Source organism: Neofelis nebulosa, chromosome 5, assembly GCF_028018385.1.
Source record: "Neofelis nebulosa isolate mNeoNeb1 chromosome 5, mNeoNeb1.pri, whole genome shotgun sequence".
In the NCBI taxonomy this organism is placed as follows: domain Eukaryota; kingdom Metazoa; phylum Chordata; class Mammalia; order Carnivora; family Felidae; genus Neofelis; species Neofelis nebulosa.
In genome coordinates this window covers 92,818,264-92,839,244 of record NC_080786.1, presented here as the reverse complement: position 1 = coordinate 92,839,244, position 20,981 = coordinate 92,818,264, and the positions used below count along the sequence as shown (strand labels likewise).

Here is a 20,981-nt window from a genome sequence, read left to right as displayed (position 1 = left end):
AGTTAGATTGTCCCCTTGTTATGGTAGAATTCAGGAGTATAGGGTACTTTTTAGATAATAGATCTGCCTTTTAAAAAACTATCTGAAAAATGTAAACTTTCACACATGAAATGTTCTATTGCAAAAAAAAAAAAGATTTATGTATGTTTAATTTTCTAATTTTTGTATATGTTATGTATTGTCTATTTAAGAGAATTTTGCAATTATTTTTTAATGAGAAATAATCCAAATATCAATTAAGATTATTAACCTAAAGAACTAGAAATAGCCGGTGACTTTTCTTATTTATTGTGAAGCAGTCATTTTAGATGAAAAGTAATTTAAAGAAGTCACATTTGTATTAAATGTTTAATTTGTCAGAGCCTGCTTACCTTGAAAGGGCTTAACTAGGAAGAGATCTTGGTTGTAAGAAAATTTCAACCACCCTGAATATAAGAATTGCTTGAGTGTGCTGTAGAGGAATGTTATAAAATGTATCTGGAGCTCTTTCAGAATAGACTAGAAAATTCTCATCATTTTTTCCATTCGCTCTAGCAGATTTCTTAAAGGAGCTCTGGGTTTTGGTTTTGTGATTCTTGGCAGATATTGGTGTTACAGTGGTTGTCTTTGTCACTTTTGTAGTAGGTGTAATCCAGTCCCTCAGAGAGGGTAATCTAAAGTAATGTGCTTCTACATTTATTCATATGATACTTATTTAATTTCATGAGACTTTCTAAAGGGAAGTATTTCCACTACTTATAAATCAGTATGTAGGAGATTGATCTATAATGCTCTTTGTATTTCGCTTAAGGTTAGTGTCTGAATGAAACTAGTTGTCAGCAATAGTTGGACTGTGTGGGAGATGGCCTAATATCAAAATATAGTCAAGATTATTTGAATCAAGGATATTGAGTCACTGATCAGACAGCACAGTCAACTTAATTGCCATTTATGTCTCCTAGTGAAGGTGTCTTAAGGTATCATGATTGAAAATTTGTAGTCATTGGGGAACTTCATTCTGAAAATATACCTGCTTTTTGATTAAAATTTGGTTTTTCATGTGGACTTTGCCTTTAAGGAGAGAATGTGCTGATTGGGTGATATTAGGCCCCAGTTTTTGTGTCAGTTCTGGTGTTTTGTTTTTTCACTATTAATGCCTTGACATCATCCCTTGGTTATACATTCCCTTGAGAAATCTTGGTCTCTTTTTCTCTTTGCTCCCTTCCTCTGTTTTATTCATGCCCCACCCCCATTTTAAAGAAGATGGGAAATAAACATTTGGTATGTGTATCAGAGGAGAAGGAGGGAACTTTTTCTATTGTAATATTTATGCTCTCTTTAAATTGATAGAATTATAGTTTTCATTCAAGCCCAGTCTTGTACAAAGCTATTCTATTTCTTCCAGGTTGTTATTGGAGATTGATGATATTTCTGAGTAAATGATGGGGGAATCTGATAGGCATCTGTCTCCATTTCCATCTCAACAATTATTAGGTTGAACTGTGGTTTATATCAGTAATTAGGGGGCATTCAGGAATTAGATTTGAAGCTTTCTAGACTTAATTAGTTCCATGAAAAAAATTTTTAACTCAAGTGTATGGGCAGCTCCCTGCCACTGGACAAAGGATAATGACTCCTAGATGAGCATCCAGAAGTTCTAGGCTCAGGAAATTCTGAATTCAGCAAGAATTGTTTTACCATTGTTTATTCACATAAGCCAGTGATCTTTTTGCTTCAGTTCGTAGCCTTTCCTTACCCCATTTCTCTTTTCCCTAAAGATTCTAGGTTCTTTCCATACTTCCCATTTAGATTTTGCCATTAGTATTCTTGGGTTGAACTCTCCCCAAATGTTTGATGCTTGGTCTGTGTGAGATCTCTGCTCCCAGTTCCTTGTGCAGAGCTCCTAAAACTCTTATAATTTCCTAAGTGATAAGAGCACAAATAGCATCTTTTATTCTAATATTTGGCTTTTGACCCCTGTTTCTGACACAGGGCTCCTGAAACCCATGTGATTTCCTGGGTAATAAGAGTGTCTTTTGTCCTAATGAGGTCACTCTGGGTGGGTCCTGGATGGCTCCTGGATGAGGGCTGGTCACAGACCAAGCTAAGACCAAGCTTGGAATTTTCAGCCCCACCCCCTATTCTCTTGAGAAGGGAGAAGGGCTGAAAATGGAGTTGATGAGTGATCATCCATGCATGAGGAAGCTTCCATAAAAATCTCAGTAGTATGGGATTCAGGGATCTTTCAGGTTAGTGAACATGTGGAGGTGCAGGGAGAGTGATGCACTCTGAGAGGACAGGGAAGCCTGGTACGCTTTGCTAAATAGTTGGCCCTACACATCTTTTCCATCTGGATATTCATCTGTATCCTTTATCATATCCTTTAATAAACTGGTAAACATAAGTAAGTATATCCCTGAATTCTGTGTGCCGCTCTAGCAAATTAACTGAATCCAAGGAGGAGCTTGTTCGTTGGAACTTTCTATCTATAGCTGGTTGGTCAGAAGCACCCATGGTAACTTGGGCTTGTGACTGGCATCTGAAGTTGGGGTGAGGGGACAGTCTTGTAGGACTAAGCCCTCAGCCTGTGGGTTCTGATGCTCTCTCCAGGTAGCCATAACTGAGTTGAATGTTAGGACATCCAGCTGGTGTCACAGGGAATTACTTGGGGTAAAACCTCCACACATTTGGGGACCAGAAGTGTCAGAAGTGAAGTGTTGTGTGTGACTAGTAAAGGAGACACACAGGGAAGAAATACACAGTAGGGAAGAACTGGGCTTCTTGCTACATGGAAAGAAAAAAGGCTAAGGTTTTTCCATTACAGTATGTATAGATACTTTATTTCATTAAAATGGAATGGCTTAGCCTTTGCCCATTAGTCTGTGGTTTCAGAAGCTTAATCAGGCAAAACCAGCTCTTTTAGTGAAATATGGGAATTTTATGTAATCAAAACAAAGACCATACGACATGAAATCCCTCAAATCAGCAAAATAGCATCTTTTAGATTTAGCAAGCTTTCTGGCCATGTAGGTAGATTTAGTATTTCTATTTCTACTTTAGTAGTCTCAACCATGGGTGATTTAGCTAATGGCACTTTTTTTTTAAAGTGTATTTATTTTAAGAGAGAGAGGGTACGTGCTCACGCACAGTGGAGGGGCAGAGAGTGAGGGAGAGAGAGAATCCCAAGCAGGCTCTGCACCTGTCAGTGCAGAGCCTGTTGTAGGGCTACATCTCACAAACCGTGAGATCACGACCTGAGCCAAAATCAAGAGTCATACACGTAACCAACTGTGCCACCCAGGCACCTCAGTTAATGGCCCTTCTAAGTTAAAGTCAGCAACAAGCTTCCCCAAAAGGAAGGGGAAGATTGTATTCTCCTTTAAGATTCGATGATATGGAAGTAGTTTTATATTTTTCATTTAAAAATTAATGCAGCCATAATGCCAGAGAAAATTTTGAAGAGAAAAAAAATTACCCGCAAACCACTATCCTTTTGCATATGACCTATAATTATAATGGTAACCAAGAATAGTTTGTAATCTCTTGGTTCCTTAATGTACCAAACTCTCCTGTTTCTATCTAGTGTTCAAAATATGCTTTACTAGGTGTGATTTTTTTCCCCCCTCATTTTCCTTTCCACCCCTTTTGGGCACTTTGTTTTTATCTATATTTTGTTAATATAGATATGATGCTTTGAACACTTTTATGTATATGGCATTTTAATGTTTAAGTTTTTCCTTGAGAAGAATTCTCAGTAGTGGGAATAGTGAGTGAAAGAATATAGTTTTTATACTTCTTTTTAAAACATTTTTTTAATGTTTATTTTTGAGAGAGAGAGCAGGGAGGGGCAGAGAGAGAGGGAGACACAAAATCTGAAGCAGGCTCCAGACTCTGACTCTCAGCACGGAGCCCAATGTGGGACTCGAACCCACTAACCGTGAGATCATGCATGACCTCAGCAGAAATCAAGAGGCAAATGCTTAACTGACTAAGCCACCCAGGCTCCCCTAGTTTTTGTATTTCTTTAAAGGCATATGTGGCACTGTAGTTTTGTCGGGGATCAGTAGGAGGTAAATTAAAAACAAAATTTTTTAATGTTTATTTATTTTTGGGAGAGAGAGAGAGAGAGGGCACGCACAAGCAGGGGAAGGGCAGACAGACAGAGAGAGAGAGAGAGGCAGAGGGTCCAAAGCGGGCTCTGCAATGGCATACACCCTGATACAGGGCTTGAACTAATGAACCGAGAGATCATGGCCTGAGCTGAAGTTGGATGCTTAACCGACTGAGCCACCTAGGCGCCCCAAGGAGATAAATTAAGTGTTTGAATTAGAAATAGTTTGGAAGCCCCTATTACTGAATTTACCTAGAGACTGAGAATCACATTTTATTTATTTATTTTTTTATTATTAAAAAAAATTTTTTTTTACATTTATTTATTTTTGAGAGGTCACAAGTGGGGAAGGGCAGAGAGAGAAGGAGACACAGAATCCGAAGCATGCTGCAGGCTCTGAGCTGTCAGCACAAGAACCCAATGTGGGGCTCGAACTCACGGACTGTGAGATCATGACCTGAGCCGAAGTTGGACGCTCAACCAACTGAGCCACCCAGGCACCCCGAGAATCACATTTTAAATAAACTTTTGAATAAATTAAAAAAAGAATCTTATAACTATGTATATAATATGTTTTTAGAAATAGGAATTTAGAGATTAATTTTTCTGGCTCAACTCATCTAATGATGTGTGTGTGGGTACACTTACACATGCTTGTGCTGTACTCTAGGGTTTGGAGGATCTTACCAAGTAATAAATCTGGGGCTGTATAGATTTCTAGGATGTTGTAGGATGAGTATCAGGAAAGAATATTCAGCTTGTTTTGTGTGGCTCCATGAAAATAGAGATACATTAGTATTAATAGTGTTAGAAGAGACGGATTAGTGTTAAAGGAGTCTTTAATAACTAACTGTAAAAGAAAATAAGTGTCTGGTAAATAACTCTTAAAAACAGCTACAATGTTCCACTGTCTCTGGTCACTTGGAATATCAAGTAAACTCCATATCTACTTGGGATCTTCATATATAAATTTGGGGTTAAATCGTGAGTCCTTTCTTGCCTTGTGACTGCAGGTAAAGCTTTTGGTTTATAAGCAGATCAGTTTCTTGATCCCCATATCATTAAAATTCCTCAATTTCCTTAACCAATATTTTTCAACTGTTAGGGTCCTGTATTTGTGAGACTCCTTAAGACTTGTTAATGATGTTTATATTCATACAGCAGGCTACTTTTTCCTGTCCTTACTTCTTTCTACTTAGGACAGGAGATGTCTTATAAGCAGTATTTTCAATTCCTGAAATGCTAATAACACAACCACACACACACACACAAATATTTCTAGGATTATTTGACTCATTTGCTGATTTGGAATCTTGCCCAGGACAGTTTCATTAGAAAAGCATACTGGAAAACTCAGAAGTGTGGATTTGTTTTGGGTAAGGGGAGGCGATTATTAAGTTAAAAAATAAAAGCAATTTACAGAAAGTTACAAAAGATAGTAAAGAAACAAGTGTCTTCTCTCTTTTACCCTTCTCACCTCTTCAAAACCTTTAGGTCTGATTAAAAAAAAAATTATGTTGCTTTGATCATGAGGATTTGAGGGCTTTTTTCTTAAATAAAACTTTTGGTGAGTTGTATCCTTTTTGTATTTTGATGCTGATTATATGCAAGCTAATTTGTGAAAAGTTGCACTTTAGTTTGATGCTGGCATATAATATCCTATTGATTATGGTCTTTCAAAGAATTGTATCAAAACCACAGATTTTTTTGCCTGCTCACTGCATGTTGAGATGGATTCGATTTAAGCCTAATTTAGATAATTTATTGCAGACTTTAGTATTTATGTAAGTACTATACTTCAATTTGCTGTTTTCCCTCCCAGGCATAGTATATTTTTTCCCCTTCATAGTGAGTTCCAGAATCTGAGAATATTGTATGATTATACCAAATCTACAAGTGCCCATTTATGGAAGGACAGAAGCCAGTTTCATTGATAAGTTGAGTTATAGAGTGTGGGGTTTTACTAGATACATCACAAATATGTTTGAGATCTTCTGAATTAAAAAATTAAAAAATTAAAAAATTAAAATTAAAAAATGAGATCTTCTGAATTAAAAATTAATTAAAAATTAAAAAACGTTAATACATGTTCTGCAGTGAATTGTTAAAGGATAGTTTTTTAAGTACCTTTTTATTAAAGGTCAAATAATTATAGGAAATATATAACTATGTTCTTGTTATGTCTGTTGCTATTTTATAATAGCAGTTCCTTTTTCCATACATTTCCCCTTGCCCAATTAAACTGAAGAAATTTGCTTTATGAAAAAAGTTTAGAAATTAGAATAAAAGGTGATTTTTGAGACTAGCATTTTAATGCATTTGCCTCTGAATATTTTGAGTTATAAAAGTTATAACAAAGGACTTGATGCTTTCAAAGAATAACCCAAGAGTGTGTGACTTTTGCATATTAGTTAAGAGGGAGTTGAGTGTTTTGGAGGATTAAAAATAACATTTGTTTCCTTTCTTCTAAAAATACATAACTAATATGTTAATGTAAACATATTAAGGATCCAAATAGTAGAAAAATATGTCAAATAAAATGGCACATCTAGGTTTTCCACTCTGTGCGCTTCCACTCAACCCAGTCCCCACTCACACCACCTTTCATTGTGTTAACAACTATTGTTTTGTGGTTACCCTTCCAGTTCTCCCTCACACCCCAACCCCACCCCACCTGACTGCCTCAACCCCTTTTGAAATGTAAGAAAGCAAAGTGATTCTTTTTTTTTTTTTTAAGTGATTAAGTATGTTGTCGTTTTAACAGCTTATGGTTAATAAATATTGGTCAACTTCTGATAGTATTGTCAGGGTTTTTTAAGATACTTATTACATTGGGTCCTTTTGCAAAATTAGTGTGTTCAGTTGCCGTGTCCTTTTCATAAGTTTTGTTTAGTTTCTTTAAGCAATGGCTATAAAACAGTGAAATGACAATGTTTTAGGATTCCAGAGTCTTGAGTTCTAGTCTTGGGTTATGTTAGTAATTATTAGCTTGGGTGAATCCTATAATCATTCTAGGCCTTTTTTTTTAGCATGTGGAAAATGGTAAGTTCAGTCTTTTCTATACCATATATGGTTGAGAAACCTCTCAACTCTAATTTCAGAGCACCCTTTGGTTTGGAGAATAGTTGATATTTAAAACGAATTTTTTTTTAATGTTTATTTATTTTTGAGAGAGAGAGACAGACAGACAGAACGCAAGTTGGGGAGGGGCAGAGAGAGAGGGAGACACAGAATCTGAAGCAGGCTCCAGGCTCCGAGCTGTCAGCACAGAGCCTGACATGGGGACTCAAACTCACGAACCGTGAGTTCATGACCTGAACCTAAGTTGGACGTTCCACCGACTGAGCCACCCAGGTGCCCCGAATAGTTGATATTTTAAAGTATATAGAGGCTAGGGTTTTATCATTTCTTTTAGAGGATAATGTTGGTCACTTTGGGTTAATTTGAAAGCCCTTGGTTAAGAATTGAAACTATTGGTTATAGTAGTGTTCATGTAGAAAATATGCTTTGTTTATGCTATCTTCAGAAACACTTTATGGCATAATGGAGAATAATATTTACATTTTTTGTCAGTTTTATTTTCCCAAGCTTCCAGTTCACTCCCTTTCCCCATGTATACTTAATCCATAAAATATTCAGTGGGAAGGGAAACTGCCCAAATATGCTTCCTAAGGTATATGGTGGTTGGACTCTTACATCGTGGTAAAATTAATCCCATATGTTAGTGATATGTCTTGAAGTTTTGTAGTTTCCTCTTTATCTCACTAGTTACTTGGTTTTAACATGGAACTGTTAATTGCCCCTTATTTTATTTTGTTTTTTCCTGGAAGTTTTTTGAGTGAGAAAGGAGTTTATTTAGTTTTTTCACAGGATTGTCCAGAAAAGTTATCTTAGCCATTATCTCTTGCTTAGATTTCGCACCATTCTTAGTCTTCTTGCTTTCATTCTTGCTGCCCATTTGGACTGATTGTCATAGTAGCCAGCGACCCTTCTTAAAAAGCATATTAGACTCTATCACTCTTCTGTTCACAACCCTCCAAAGGCTTCTCCCCTCATTCAGAAAAGTCACAGTCCTTAATACAACTTACTTGCCTTTTTCATGCTATTTTCTCTTGCCAAATATCTGCATGACTGGCTGGCTCCATTACATGTTTCAAACCTCATCTCACTTGCTGTATCAGAGGGGCCTTCCTCAAGTTTCATATGTAATAGAGCATACCCCTTTCCATTGCCCTCCTTTATCTTTATCCTCTTTTCTTGCTTTTTCTTTATTATACTTATCAACACCTCATGTTATTTATTATTATTTTTTTTTGTCTTGACTAATTCCTCACTAGAATGTGAGCTCTACAAAAGCAGCTTCCTAGACTTAGGAAGGCCAAAAGGTAGGAAATCTTTTGGACATCAGTCCCACTGTGCTGGGGTGAGGGCTGTGCGGTGAGGGCTGTGCACAGCAGATACCTACCTGATCTCTGTTTCCTTGGCTAGTCTTGAGGATTTGCAACATGATTTGCAACATGACTAGCTCCTTGAGGGCTGCAACATGACTCCTGCTTCAGTACTGCAGCACCTGTGCTATATCAAAGCAATTGGACTTAAAAAAATTTTTTTAATAGAAAAATGGCTGAATAATATTTCAGTTGCAATTAATACTATGGCAAATCTTTGACAGTAAATTCTGGGCATTAAACTGATGATGTATACCAGAATGAAGAAGGAAAAAACATAATCCTAAATAATGTCTAATTGTTTAGGGAGTTGACTCATATCTTCTGCCCTTTTCCTCAATTATGATACATTTCCAAAACATTTTCTTTTTTTCAGACTAAGGAAGATAAACATTTTTTTCACTTTGGTTTTATTTGTATTTACTGTACCCTTAGTTGAATACTCACATAATTAAAATAAGTATGATGTTTGCTAAAATGAGTAATGTGTTGGAAGCAGTTAAGTGGAAGATGTTGGCCAGCATAATAAATTTTCTCCTGTGTTGAGCAAAAGAAAAACGTTGTTTGAATTTTGTTGAACTTTATTGTTTGTTTGTTTTTTTTCCTTTTGTTCCCAGCCCTTCTCTCCCCTCCCTAACCCTTTCCCCTGCCCTCAATTCATATTTGTTTTTACATTTTGTTATTTTGGGAGAAAGTTAAAATGATATAAACCACCTCTTTCCCTTCTTCCTCCTCCTCCCTCTCATGCCCACAGTTAGGTCTCCATTTCTTTTCTCATTTTGGGGTGATAACTTCATTAGAAGAGCCCTGAGTCATAGAATTGAGTCATTCATGTACTATAAAATAGACAACCCTAAAATATAGTTTTGAAATATCTATTTGTAAAAGACCTTTTTCCTCCATACTTTCAATTCCTATTATCTACAACTGGATGTGTTTTGATTCTCTGGTGAAGCTGATGCATTAAGACTCAGCTGAGTAGGGACACCTGGGTGGTTCAGTCTGGCTAAGTGTCTGACTTCAGCTCTGGTCATGATCTCACTGCTCGTGAGTTCAAGCCCCGAATGGGGCTCTGGGCTCTAATTCTGTGTCTAGGGCTGTCTCTGCCCACCCCTGCTCGCGCTCTGTCTCTCTCAAAAATAAACATTAAAAAAAAGAAAAAAGAAGAAAAAAGACTCAGCTGAGTAAGTGCTTAGCATGTGATAGGCACTTAATGTTTGTTAAATAAATTATTTGTTACAAATCTTCTCTCCTTCTGTTTTGTATTTTAAGAAATTAGAGCCTATGTATGTACCTGGAGGAAGTTTGCTAAATTGTAGCCAGCGGGGATAATAGAAGGTAGGGAAAGGGACACGTAATTCAGGATGGTGAAGTACATTTAGTTTTTTGAGTCGGAGATTTATATTTGAATCCAAGCTGAGCGATTTTTATTTTTAAGTTATGACCTGGTAAACTTGAGACTCTGAGTCTTTATTCCCTCATATGTTCTATTTGGATAATACTATTGTCACAGACTTGGCTGTGATGAACACATGGGAATATTTGTGAATAGTTGTCTTTGTTCTTTTGTAGTTTCTAAGAGTAGATGATCAACTGTGTTATCACTGAACTCTTATTTTTCTCCTAATCCCATCATTTATCATGCTTTGCCTGAGTCTTTGAGGACTCATTTCACCCTCTTGCCACATTCTTAAATCTTGCTTGCATGTTCTCTCTTATGTAGCTTGGTTTGCTGTTGCCAATTTTTGCCTTGGTCTTGAAAGGAAAGGTGGTGCAGAGCTCTGAGTTTCAACTTGTTCTCTCACGCTTAAGTAGTACCTTCTGTGCACACTACATAGTGCAGAGCGGTCCAGTTACAAGAAGAGTTGGGTATTTATCATATTGATTATTTAACAGCAGCTCTCCACCAGGAGTATGTGTTAAAATTCCTTGTGGAACTCTTAAAATTTATATTCCCGAGCACACTCCAGACCTATTGAGTCAGCATCTCTTGGCAGAGCCTGGGTATTATTTAAAAATAATTATTATTTAAAAATAATTTTTATGTTAATACTCAGTTAAGAACTGGCTGCTTGTTGGAAGACCATCTCAAGCCACTAAGACAGATCAATATTTATAAATGTTAGTTTTGATGATCTCATGTTCTTTCCCAAAATCTTTTGATCACTTTCCTATTACTCAAGAATAAAGTCATAATGAAGCTTGACGTTTAAGATTCACTATGACCACCCTAGTTTATCTTGTTAATTCTGTTTTTTACCATTCTTCTTATTACCTCTGTTCCTAACTATACTGAAACTACAGTTGAGTATTATTTTCAACTACCTGATTCTCTTATGATCTAGAATGTCCTGTTCTCCTCCCCTTCCCTTGATCTCTGTAACCATTGCTTTTCTTGTAAATTCTACCTTAAACGGTCCACCTTCCATTGTGCTCTCAGCTAGAAGTCATAGTTCTTTGAACTCCGGGACACTTAATGTGCTTTATTTTCACACTGATCCCAGATGTTTATCTCCAGATATCTTTCATCTCTACTAAACTTTAAGCTTCTTGAGGGTAGATTTTGTGTCAATGTGTGTTTACCACCACCCACTCAGAAATACCCTTCTACTAAGTGTACTAAGTAACCCCCCACGAACTTCCTCCACTGCCACCTCTGATTTTTGGAAAGTTGATTTACATTTTTTAATGTGTCCTGAAATTTATAAAAATGTTGCTGGTATGTTAAGGTAGTCTTAAGTCTTTTCCCATAAAATACAGAATTTCTTATTTTTCTTCTTGGATCCCAGACCTGGCTTTTGACAGGCTGGTTCTTGTTTACAACTGTGTTTTTGTGGTAAACATAGGACTCAAGATGTCAGGCCAACTCTTCCTCTTGTAATGTTTTCAGACATGATAATTGTTGGGAAACAGTACTTCATGATTTTGTCACGATATGCATGTCTTCCAAGCAGAGGTACCAACCGCCTTTTTTTGGGACTATCTTTTCCATGGATGTTTGTATAGTGAGCAGCCTTGGAATATATATTGCTTCTCTCCTTAGCAAGGGTAAGTTTGCTTATTGTTCAGAATAATAAAAATAGAGTCTTTCTCCACACCATGCTTTCTTAGTATCCAAGATAATAAATATAGCATCACCCTCTAGAGCAGAGGACAGGCATGTTTTTGCCCAATATAAAATAGTTCAGGAACTTCTGAGTCTCCTGTAACATAACCCACTGCCTGTACAGTTGTCACCTGGCCCTCTTTGCATCACCCAGTGGGAATTGGGGCTCAGGGAATTGGCACAAAAGCTGACACTGGCTATTGCTATTGCCATGAGTAATAAAGTTCTTTGTTTCTGACCTAGAAGTCTTATGTCTTTCTCCAGCATCCATGAAACCACAGGGTAACTTGGTAGCTTACAAGTAGGGTAAAAATCTCAGATCTTCCACAGTTCTCGACAGTAATATAAAAGCCACTCTTTTCAGAACTGCAAAATAGCCCTGCTGTAAATAACTCTTGTTAAATCTTGGTTTCAATTAAGCCTGGCTCTGGAAACTTACCTGGATGAGGCTAGAATTCCTTATGGCTACATACTATCTTCTCTTTCCCCCCTTTTAGGGGGGTTAAAAGACTGTTATTCTGAAATTATATTCTATAACCGTAATCTTTTTTTCTTTCTCTTTTCCCCAAATAAAAGCATTGCTATTTTATATGGAGGAGCTACACTGACAAGCGTGTTGATTTGTTTACTTAAAGCTGAAGTTTGGAATATATATGCTGTCTTCAAAAGAAATGGGATATTTGTGAGGATTTTTTTAAAAACTGGTTGTAACATGATAATTTTAATGATAAATAATCTAATAAACTAGATAAATAATATGTGTTGGACGGTGACAAATGTTAAGGGGAAAAAAAGGATAGGGCATGGGGCGCCTGGGTGGCTCAGTCGGTTAAGCATCCGACTTCAGCTCAGGTCATGATCTTGTGGTTTGTGAGTTTGAGCCCTGCATCGGGCTCTGTGCTGACAGCTCAGAGCCTGGAGCCTGCTTCGGATTCTGTGTCTCCCTCTCTCTCTGCCCCTCCCCCACTCTCTTTCTCTCTCTCAAAAATAAACATTAAAAAGAGAAAAACAATTAAAAAAAAAAAGGATAGGGCAGTGGTGAAATGTTAGATACAGTTGGCTAAGGAAGGCCTCACTGAGGTGACGTTTAAGTAAAGAACTGAAGTTAAGTTAGGAGACTAGCCATTTGACTATGTGGAGTAAACAAAGTGTCTGGTGCAAGACATTGAGGAGGCTGGGTAGTGATGCTTTGAAGACATATATTGAGAGGATTTATAGTGTTCCCATTTGTCTTAAATGTCTTTCTGCGCCACCAGAGCACTTGCTTTTAGGTTTATCTGTTAGGTACTTCTTTTTTTTTTTTTTTTTTTTTTAATTTTTTTTTCAACGTTTTTAATTTATTTTTGGGACAGAGAGAGAGCATGAACAGGGGAGGGGCAGAGAGAGAGGGAGACACAGAATCGGAAACAAGCTCCAGGCTCCGAGCCATCAGCCCAGAGCCTGACGCGGGGCTCGAACTCACAGACCGGGAGATCGTGACCTGGCTGAAGTCGGACGCTTAACCGACTGCGCCACCCAGGCGCCCCTGTTAGGTACTTCTTGACTTATGGAAGGGGATTTTTTCCTTTAAAAGTATTTTGAAAGCTACTGAATTAGATAATTTTTCTGCAGTATTCTCTAGTTCTCAGTGGTGGTCTCTGTAAGTGCCAGTCTTTCAACAGTGATGGAAGTTCTACTTCAGTGTGTTTTTTCCCCTTAACTTTTGTTTTAAATGTTTGTTTATTTTTGAGAGAGACAGAGTGTGAGTGGAGGAGGGGCAGAGAGAGAGGGAGACAACAGAATCCAAAGCAGGCTCCAGGTTCTGAGCTGTCAGCACAGACCCCAGTGTGGGGCTTGAACTCACAGACTGCAAGATCATGACCTGAGCTGAAGTGGGGCACCCAACCAACTGAGCCACCCAGGTGCCCTGAGTGTGGTTTTCTTTCTTTTTTTTTTTTTTTTTTTTTTTTTTTTAAATTTTTTTTTTTTTCAACGTTTTTTTTATTTATTTTTGGGACAGAGAGAGACATAGCATGAACGGGGGAGGGGCAGAGAGAGAGGGAGACACAGAACCGGAAACAGGCTCCAGGCTCCGAGCCATCAGCCCAGAGCCTGACGCGGGGCTCGAACTCACGGACCGCGAGATCGTGACCTGGCTGAAGTCGGACGCTTAACCGACTGCGCCACCCAGGCGCCCCTCTTTTTTTTTTTAATTCAAGAATTTGAGAGCTGATTTTAGACCTCACTTAAATGATTTTTCACTTTCACATAGTTTATATTTATATTTCCGTTGAAGAGAAGAGGCTGAGGCAGCCAGGAATAGTCAGAGAATAAGAGAGCATACCAACTAAAACCTCTCTAGCTAAGGTTACTCATTATCCTTTGTTACTAAATGTAAAAGCTGGTTTTCTATTCTTGTTGATCTTGAAAAATTAACACCATACCATTTCCTCCTTGAAACACTGTCCTGTCCCTCTGGTTGTACCATTTGTCTCAAGGCTTCTTCTTTCCTTGGGTTTATACCTTGACTTTCTATGCTGCTCCCTCCTATTACCCTTTTTGGCTACTCAGATCTGCTTAATGGCTTTAGTTACCTCCACGTTGTTGATTCTCCTGTCAGAATTTCCAACCCCCATTCTTGAGCTCTAAGCAGTTATTATAAGTTGGCTTCTAACATATCCATTTTGGTGGCCATTGGTATATATGGATTCAGATATAAAAAGCAACTTTTAATCTTTTCTCTACAAAGCAAAAAAACCCTGTTCTTTCTCTCTTTCTTTAATTGGTAAATAGTATCCTTGTCTAGTTACTTAAGCTAGAGTCTTTATTCTGGTGTCCATTAGTCAAAGACCATCAGGTGCACACCCATAGGTAAACAAAGTTGGGTTTATTGATGCTTTCTGTAGCAGGGAACCCATACATCATGAGGAACCTTGGAGTGTCTCAGTAAGACCAAGCTGGACAGACTTAGAGAATTTGGGTTTTTGTTAGGTAATTTGGGGAGAATTAGGGAAATGGTGGGGGTTTGCTTTGCTTTGGGTGCTGTTCTAGAGTAGGGATAATTCTGTGATTGGGTGTCTTAAGAAATCTTTTCTAGGAGAAGAGGACAGGGTGAAGCTAGAAGTGTAATTGGTAAAGAAGCATTCATTCATGTTAGTGGGATTTTTTTATGGTTGTACAGAGACCTTGCTTTTGTCTGTACTCAGACAGACTCAGACTCAGACAGGCTTGGTTTTGCCTCACTCCCATCATGGACACAGAAGACCTTGTCTGATGTTGGTGATCTGTGAGATTCTGTTTGACAGAAAAATATCACAACCTAGCTATGAGTGCTAGGCCACGTCCCAGATGTGAGGAGCTGCTTTTGTTTCTCTTTCTCATTTATTTGGAATAGATGTAAAAGATCGGGTACCATTTTGGCAGTAGGAAGATGGATGAAGAGTATTTTAGACAGGGTATGTGAACAAAGAATTTACATGATACTGGCTGTTTGTGTGTGAGGAGCAGCAAAGAAACTTATTCTACTTGAAATATGTCAGTAGGATCTAGTGTTATGTTGAGGCAGAGATGCCTAGTTTACTTATTCCTTACCAGGAAAAGAGGGGTTGGAGGGGGTTATGTATCAATCACATACAGAGCTTTTTAAAACTAAATGTTTGTGTACTTACTGTGCACCAGGCACTAAGGACATAGGTGATCTCTCTTAATCCCTCAAGTAAATTGGGTTAGAAATGAAGGATGCATATCTCTGGCTTTGGGAATAAGAACCAAACTGGAGATCCAAGTGGGATTAGTGGTGTGGACTGTTATGTAGTGTAAGAGTATAAGTTTCAGCATAATAGTTTGGGTTTGAATCCTGCCCCCTACACACAATTAGTAGTTGTCTGATCTTGAGCGAGTTACTTAACGCCTTAGAATCTCTGAATTTTAGATTTAAATGGGCAATAATTACACTAGCCTTACAGTGTTGGCAATAATTTAGTAAGTACAAGGTATATACAACAGCTGCTATAACTACTTTTATTGGCTGTGTGACTTCAGACCAGTCGCAAAACTCCTCAGAACCTCAGTTCTGATACCACTTTAGAGAATTAGTATAAGATCAAAAAGTGTACACGAAGCATTTTATATACAGAAAGCACTATACAAATAAAATAAATATTAATGTCTAGGATATCGTCTCTCAAGTGTTTGAATTTACTTGGGAGGTCAAGGACTGTGGTTGGGGTTTGATGTTTTGGGGTCAAATTATACAGGGTTTGAGTATTAGGATGAGAAATTTAGATTGGATGCTGTGGACTTTAGAAATTCAGACACTGGATAGACTTTAAGAAGAGCAGGGGGATGAGAGGACAAAAGTGGTGGCATAGGACAAAAGTTCTTGGAGTTGGAGAGCCAAGAACGTGGGGGTGGGGGGGCCAAAGACCAGATCAAGGCAGCTATTTCAAGCTGAGTAGTGGGGGCCTAGATTAGTGAAATGACAGCAGAAATGAAAAATCTGAGATGTTCTAAGGAATTCTAAGGAATTACTACAAATTTAGTTACAAGTTCAATGTGAGGGATATAGAAATAAGAAAAATAAAGACTTCTCGAACTTTAATTTGGAAAGGGATAGGTTAAATTTGTTAGATATAGATGGTTAGTAAGTTTGAAGAAATAGCCTCTGACAATGTACAGGATGCCTAGAGATTTGGCTTTAGATATTTACCTGGCTTTCCTCATAACGCAGGCCCCAATTTGTAATGTGCAAAAGGAAGGCTGTTGGAGAAGGGTGCAGGTTTCAGTGGTCAGTTGTAAGGATTTTGGTTTTAAGTTAAAATAAGTGTAAACATGTTAGAAATATGATTAAAAACTTTGCTGTGCTGCATTTAAAGGTGAAATTACTTTAAAATGGATTTTAAAAATGATAGATGGAAAGATACATGATAAATGTTGATTGTAGAATCTCAGTGGGCACGGGGATGTTCACTATAAAATTCTTTCAACTTCTCTGTATTTGAAGGTTTTAATAATAACATGCTAGAGGGGGATGGAGGTATAAACTGTTTGCTAAAGGCTAGTCTTGAGAATTTATCTTGCCTGACCTGAGACTTTTGTTTTCTCTGTAGGAACTTTCCGCTGTACTTTTTGCCACACAGAGGTAGAAGAAGATGAATCAGCAATGCCCAAAAAAGATGCACGCACACTTTTGGCAAGATTTAATGAACAAATTGAGCCCATTTATGCTTTGCTTCGGGAAACAGAGGATGTGAACTTAGCCTATGAAATACTTGAGCCAGAACCCACAGAAATACCAGCCTTAAAACAAAGGTGAGTGAATGTAGGCCCTGTGCTCTTATGAAGAACACTTATAAATTTGCCCTTGTTTTAACCACCTGTACTTTGGGGAGCAGAAGTGAGTAAGTAATCTACCCAGGAGACTAAAGACGCAGTAAGACGCGTTAACGTAGATTCTCAGCTCTACCACATTTGTCTTATTGTGCCTGTGATGAAAGTTGTTTGTACTGAATGCAGAGCAGTGTGGGCCTTAGGCAAAATCTTTAAATAGTCAAGTTTGACTTCAACTATTCACTCGGCTTTGACCTGCTGCAACTCAGCCAGTTGTTAGCTAATCCTAAATTGGTGGTGCCTCTTGGGGATATTTGAATTTTCCTAGCCAAGTTCTGAAGGATGAAGTTCTTTAAAGAATACAGCATTTGTTTTTTCTTTTCTTTTTCTTTTTTTTTTTAAACTTTTTAAAATATTTATTTATTTTTGAGAGAGAGAGAGACACACAGAGCACGAGAAGGGGAGGGGCAGAGAGAAAGGGAGACACAGAATCTAAAGCAGGCTTCAGGCTCTGAGCTATCAGCACAGAGCCCAATGTGGGGCTCGAACCCATGAACCATGAGATCATGACCTAAGCTGAAGTCGGATGCTTAACCGACTGAGCCACCCAGGTGCCCCAGCTTTTTTTTTTCTTTGAAGCATTTAAAAAAATTTTTTTTTCAACGTTTTTTATTTATTTTTGGGACAGAGAGAGACAGAGCATGAACAGGGGAGGTGCAGAGAGAGGGAGACACAGAATCGGAAACAGGCTCCAGGCTCCGAGCCATCAGCCCAGAGCCTGACGCGGGGCTCAAACTCACGGACCGCGAGATCGTGACCTGGCTGAAGTCGGACGCTTAACCGACTGCGACACCCAGGCGCCCCTCTTTGAAGCATTTTAACCATACATTTCTTGCCTTCCTTAGTTTTCAGTGCAACTTCTTTGAAAGTAAAGTATAGTAGGTGTAACATATGAGATAATACCTTCTTTTTAATGTGTTAATACTTTTTACTGTGGCTCCCTGTTTTTATTAGTATACCTTAATGTTTGAATTACAGAAGCAACCTTAGTTTTGGCATACTACAGAAAGTGGTTTATATTCTTATAAGAAAATCATAAATGTGAATTGGAGTTAGGGGGTGTTTTCCTACTCTACCACATTTCTTTCTTCTTTCTAGTGTCCACCTAAGGGCTTAAGAGTTTATACCCTTGCGTAGCAATTATAACTGTATGCTGTTCAGGAGTGCTCTCAGTATTTTATATGCTCTGGTGCTAATGTTATAGAAAAGCCAGTTTTGGAGTCCTGAGCAAATTGAGTTTCTTTTGGATAGTTAAAAAACAATCCAATTGTATAGAAACTTTAGTATTTATATGTTGTTACTAATTTTCTAGTCTGGCATCATGGATCAGTTAGGATGCCTTTACCTGTGATTATGGAAAACAAAACAAAAAGTAGCTTGAACAGTAAGAAAAATCTGTCTAGTGTGACCAGAAGTGCTGAGGTAGTACAGTTCAGTTAATTTCACAGCTTAGTTATATCCTTAAGGATCTATGTTTATACTCTGCTGTACTCGGCCTATTGGTTGTCATGGAACCATGAGGGGAGCTAGCCTAAGATGGCTGTGTCTTTATGGGTATCACATGTAGAAGAAAATGTCCAAATGTAGAAAGAGAGACTGTTTCTTCCTGGTGTCCTAATTTAAGATTGAAGAAGGCTTTCCCAGAGGACAACCTTCATCCTACTCTATCCTAACATCTCACTAGCCAGAATTATTTATATGTATATTTCTAAACCAGAATCTGACAAAGGTAGTGAGATCACATGATTGGTATTTAGACTAGTTAAGGTTTACCTCCTAGGGCTGGGGAAGGCCCCTGAGTCCTTTGGAGCAAACAGCCATCTGTATTTGAATAGGACCAATAAGCAAAGAGAGAAACCACAATTGGTAGGCAACTAGTATCATCCACATCACAGATAGCCTTAAATTTTTGTTACTGGTCTTTGGTCTCTTATCAAGTATTTATTTTGTATATCTTTTTCTGTTGACTTCTGTAATACTGTAACTCTGATGTAGAAGCCTATGAGGCAAATTGATTTTGCAAAAGCATAATTTTCTAAGCCTGTGGCTTATTTCATGTTGAAATATACCTCAACATTCTCTAATTGTTTTCTACACAGTGTAATTCTATCTGCAGATTATTCTTGTGCTTCCTCCTCTGAGTACAGTTATTTTCCTGTTTATGAAGATGCTTTCCCACTACAATAGCATTCTTTCACCACCACCACTGACATCATGCCTCTAATATTCCCCTCCTACTGCAATTCACCTCCATTCCAGGACATTTATTTAGATATCCCTCACTCCATACCAGAGACAAATCTTAGTGGTACAGTGATGCTAGAGGCCCAACAGCAGCTCTGTATCTAGTCACGTGGTTTCTCCTTAGGAATGATGGTTACTTCAGGGATGAAGAAGGATCAGGAAATAAAGGAAATAAATGATCAGGAAAGGCTCTCCAACAGGTTGGTCACTAGAGAAGAAAGGCAGAAATGGGGGCAGGCAAGAGAGAGAGAATGGGATATCTGGAACTGCCAGCCAGAACTAAGTCCAGTTGTTTCCATGTGGTCAGGAGAAGGACCATTGGAACTAGGTTAAAAGGTGTTACCCTGGTGGAGATGGCCTCACCATGCATTTGACAAACTCCACTGCCTGGATATGACATCTTGAAAGGGGTATGGATTTAGCATTTCTGTACTGTAGGATCTGTTTTGGAGGATAACGGTTCTGTAATAGCTGTTTTGCCTTGCTTAGGCATAAGAAAAGAAACATCAGTAGAGTGGCATGAGCACTCAGAGATGATAGTAATTCATTGATCAAAAAAAAAAAAAAGACTTAATTTAGTTTGGTTACTGATCTGTAACCAACTAAATTCTAGCTTATCCCCATGTTAGAAAACCGAAGGCCCCTGTGAAGGGCTGTGGGTAGACTTAACCTAAGAGCTGATGGACGGTTATAGCCCTTTAGCAAGTCAACCCATTGGTGATATTTAAAGTCTTTCTGTCTTTCTTAAGTGGAATTCTTTTCAGTAATCTCTTTTTTTGTCATCTGTTACCTAACAGTCACCTTGAAGATCTTTAAAATTTTAGTTTGAAATAATAGTCCTCCCTCACCCGAGTGAGTTATATGTCTTGAAAGTTCTAAAATTTCTTAGATAATGTAAAAAGATTCAAAACTGAATTGTCACTTTTGTCATCTTTAAGTAGAATGTGTACATTTTTTCCATAGACGAAATTTAAATATGCAGAAGAGGTGAACCTACCTGTCTCATCTGGGTTTTCTTTAGTGTCACATTTGCTGATAATTTAGATTTGTCTGTAACTGTAGTGAAGGTAGAGATAAAAATCTGTAGTGTCAATTCTCCCTGGTTAAAAATACCTTAAAAAATTTTTTTTCCAAATTTAAAAATTGGTTTAACTTGTGGTCAAATACTTCCTGCTTCAAACTGGAGTAAAACCAATATTTAGTTTCTACAATGAAGTACTGAAAACGAAGACTTTTTAAAAGTAATCTCCTGCTAATATTTGTTTTAAATGTCCTCTTCTTTTCCTTCACTCTTCTTGTTCTTCTCTACTCAAGTACTGAATACTTGTTGACCTTCAGAAGATAGGTTTCAGACTTAATGCTAAAGATAGAGCATAGATGAATACTATGTATTCTAGATTTTATAGCGAGAAACAATAGCTTCAGAAAGAGTAAATCATCTAAGAGTCTGGATGAAGGAGACAGATAAGGGCAGGGATATAGTTGGCCAGACCAGAGCTAGAGAAAAATTGAGTGGGTGGAGACAGAAAAGGCATAAGGCTACCTCAGGGAGGCACGTTTGGGACAGACCGGCAAAGTACAGCAAAATAAGGATTTTGGCTAAGGACAGAAGAGACATTAAAAGGAGTCCAGGAAACTAAGTGAGAAAGGAGAGGGTCAGAATATAGAGGGAGCACAGAAACATATAAATGAAGATCATTGTATTCAGAGAAGAGAGAAGAGATGA

The 20,981-nt window shown here is 37.9% G+C and overlaps 1 protein-coding gene across 6 annotated transcripts in view; it reads left to right on the top strand.

Annotated features, from left to right (window-relative positions):
• The window catches only part of GTF2E1 (general transcription factor IIE subunit 1), a 36,818-nt gene that overhangs the window by 6,892 nt on the left and 8,945 nt on the right, over positions 1 to 20,981 (top strand). For all 6 annotated transcript variants that reach the window (XM_058731261.1, XM_058731262.1, XM_058731256.1 and 3 more), the window contains exon 3: positions 16,732 to 16,933. In XM_058731261.1, the coding sequence (XP_058587244.1) occupies positions 16,732 to 16,933 (202 nt within the window). The remainder of the gene's footprint in view (positions 1 to 16,731; positions 16,934 to 20,981) is intronic.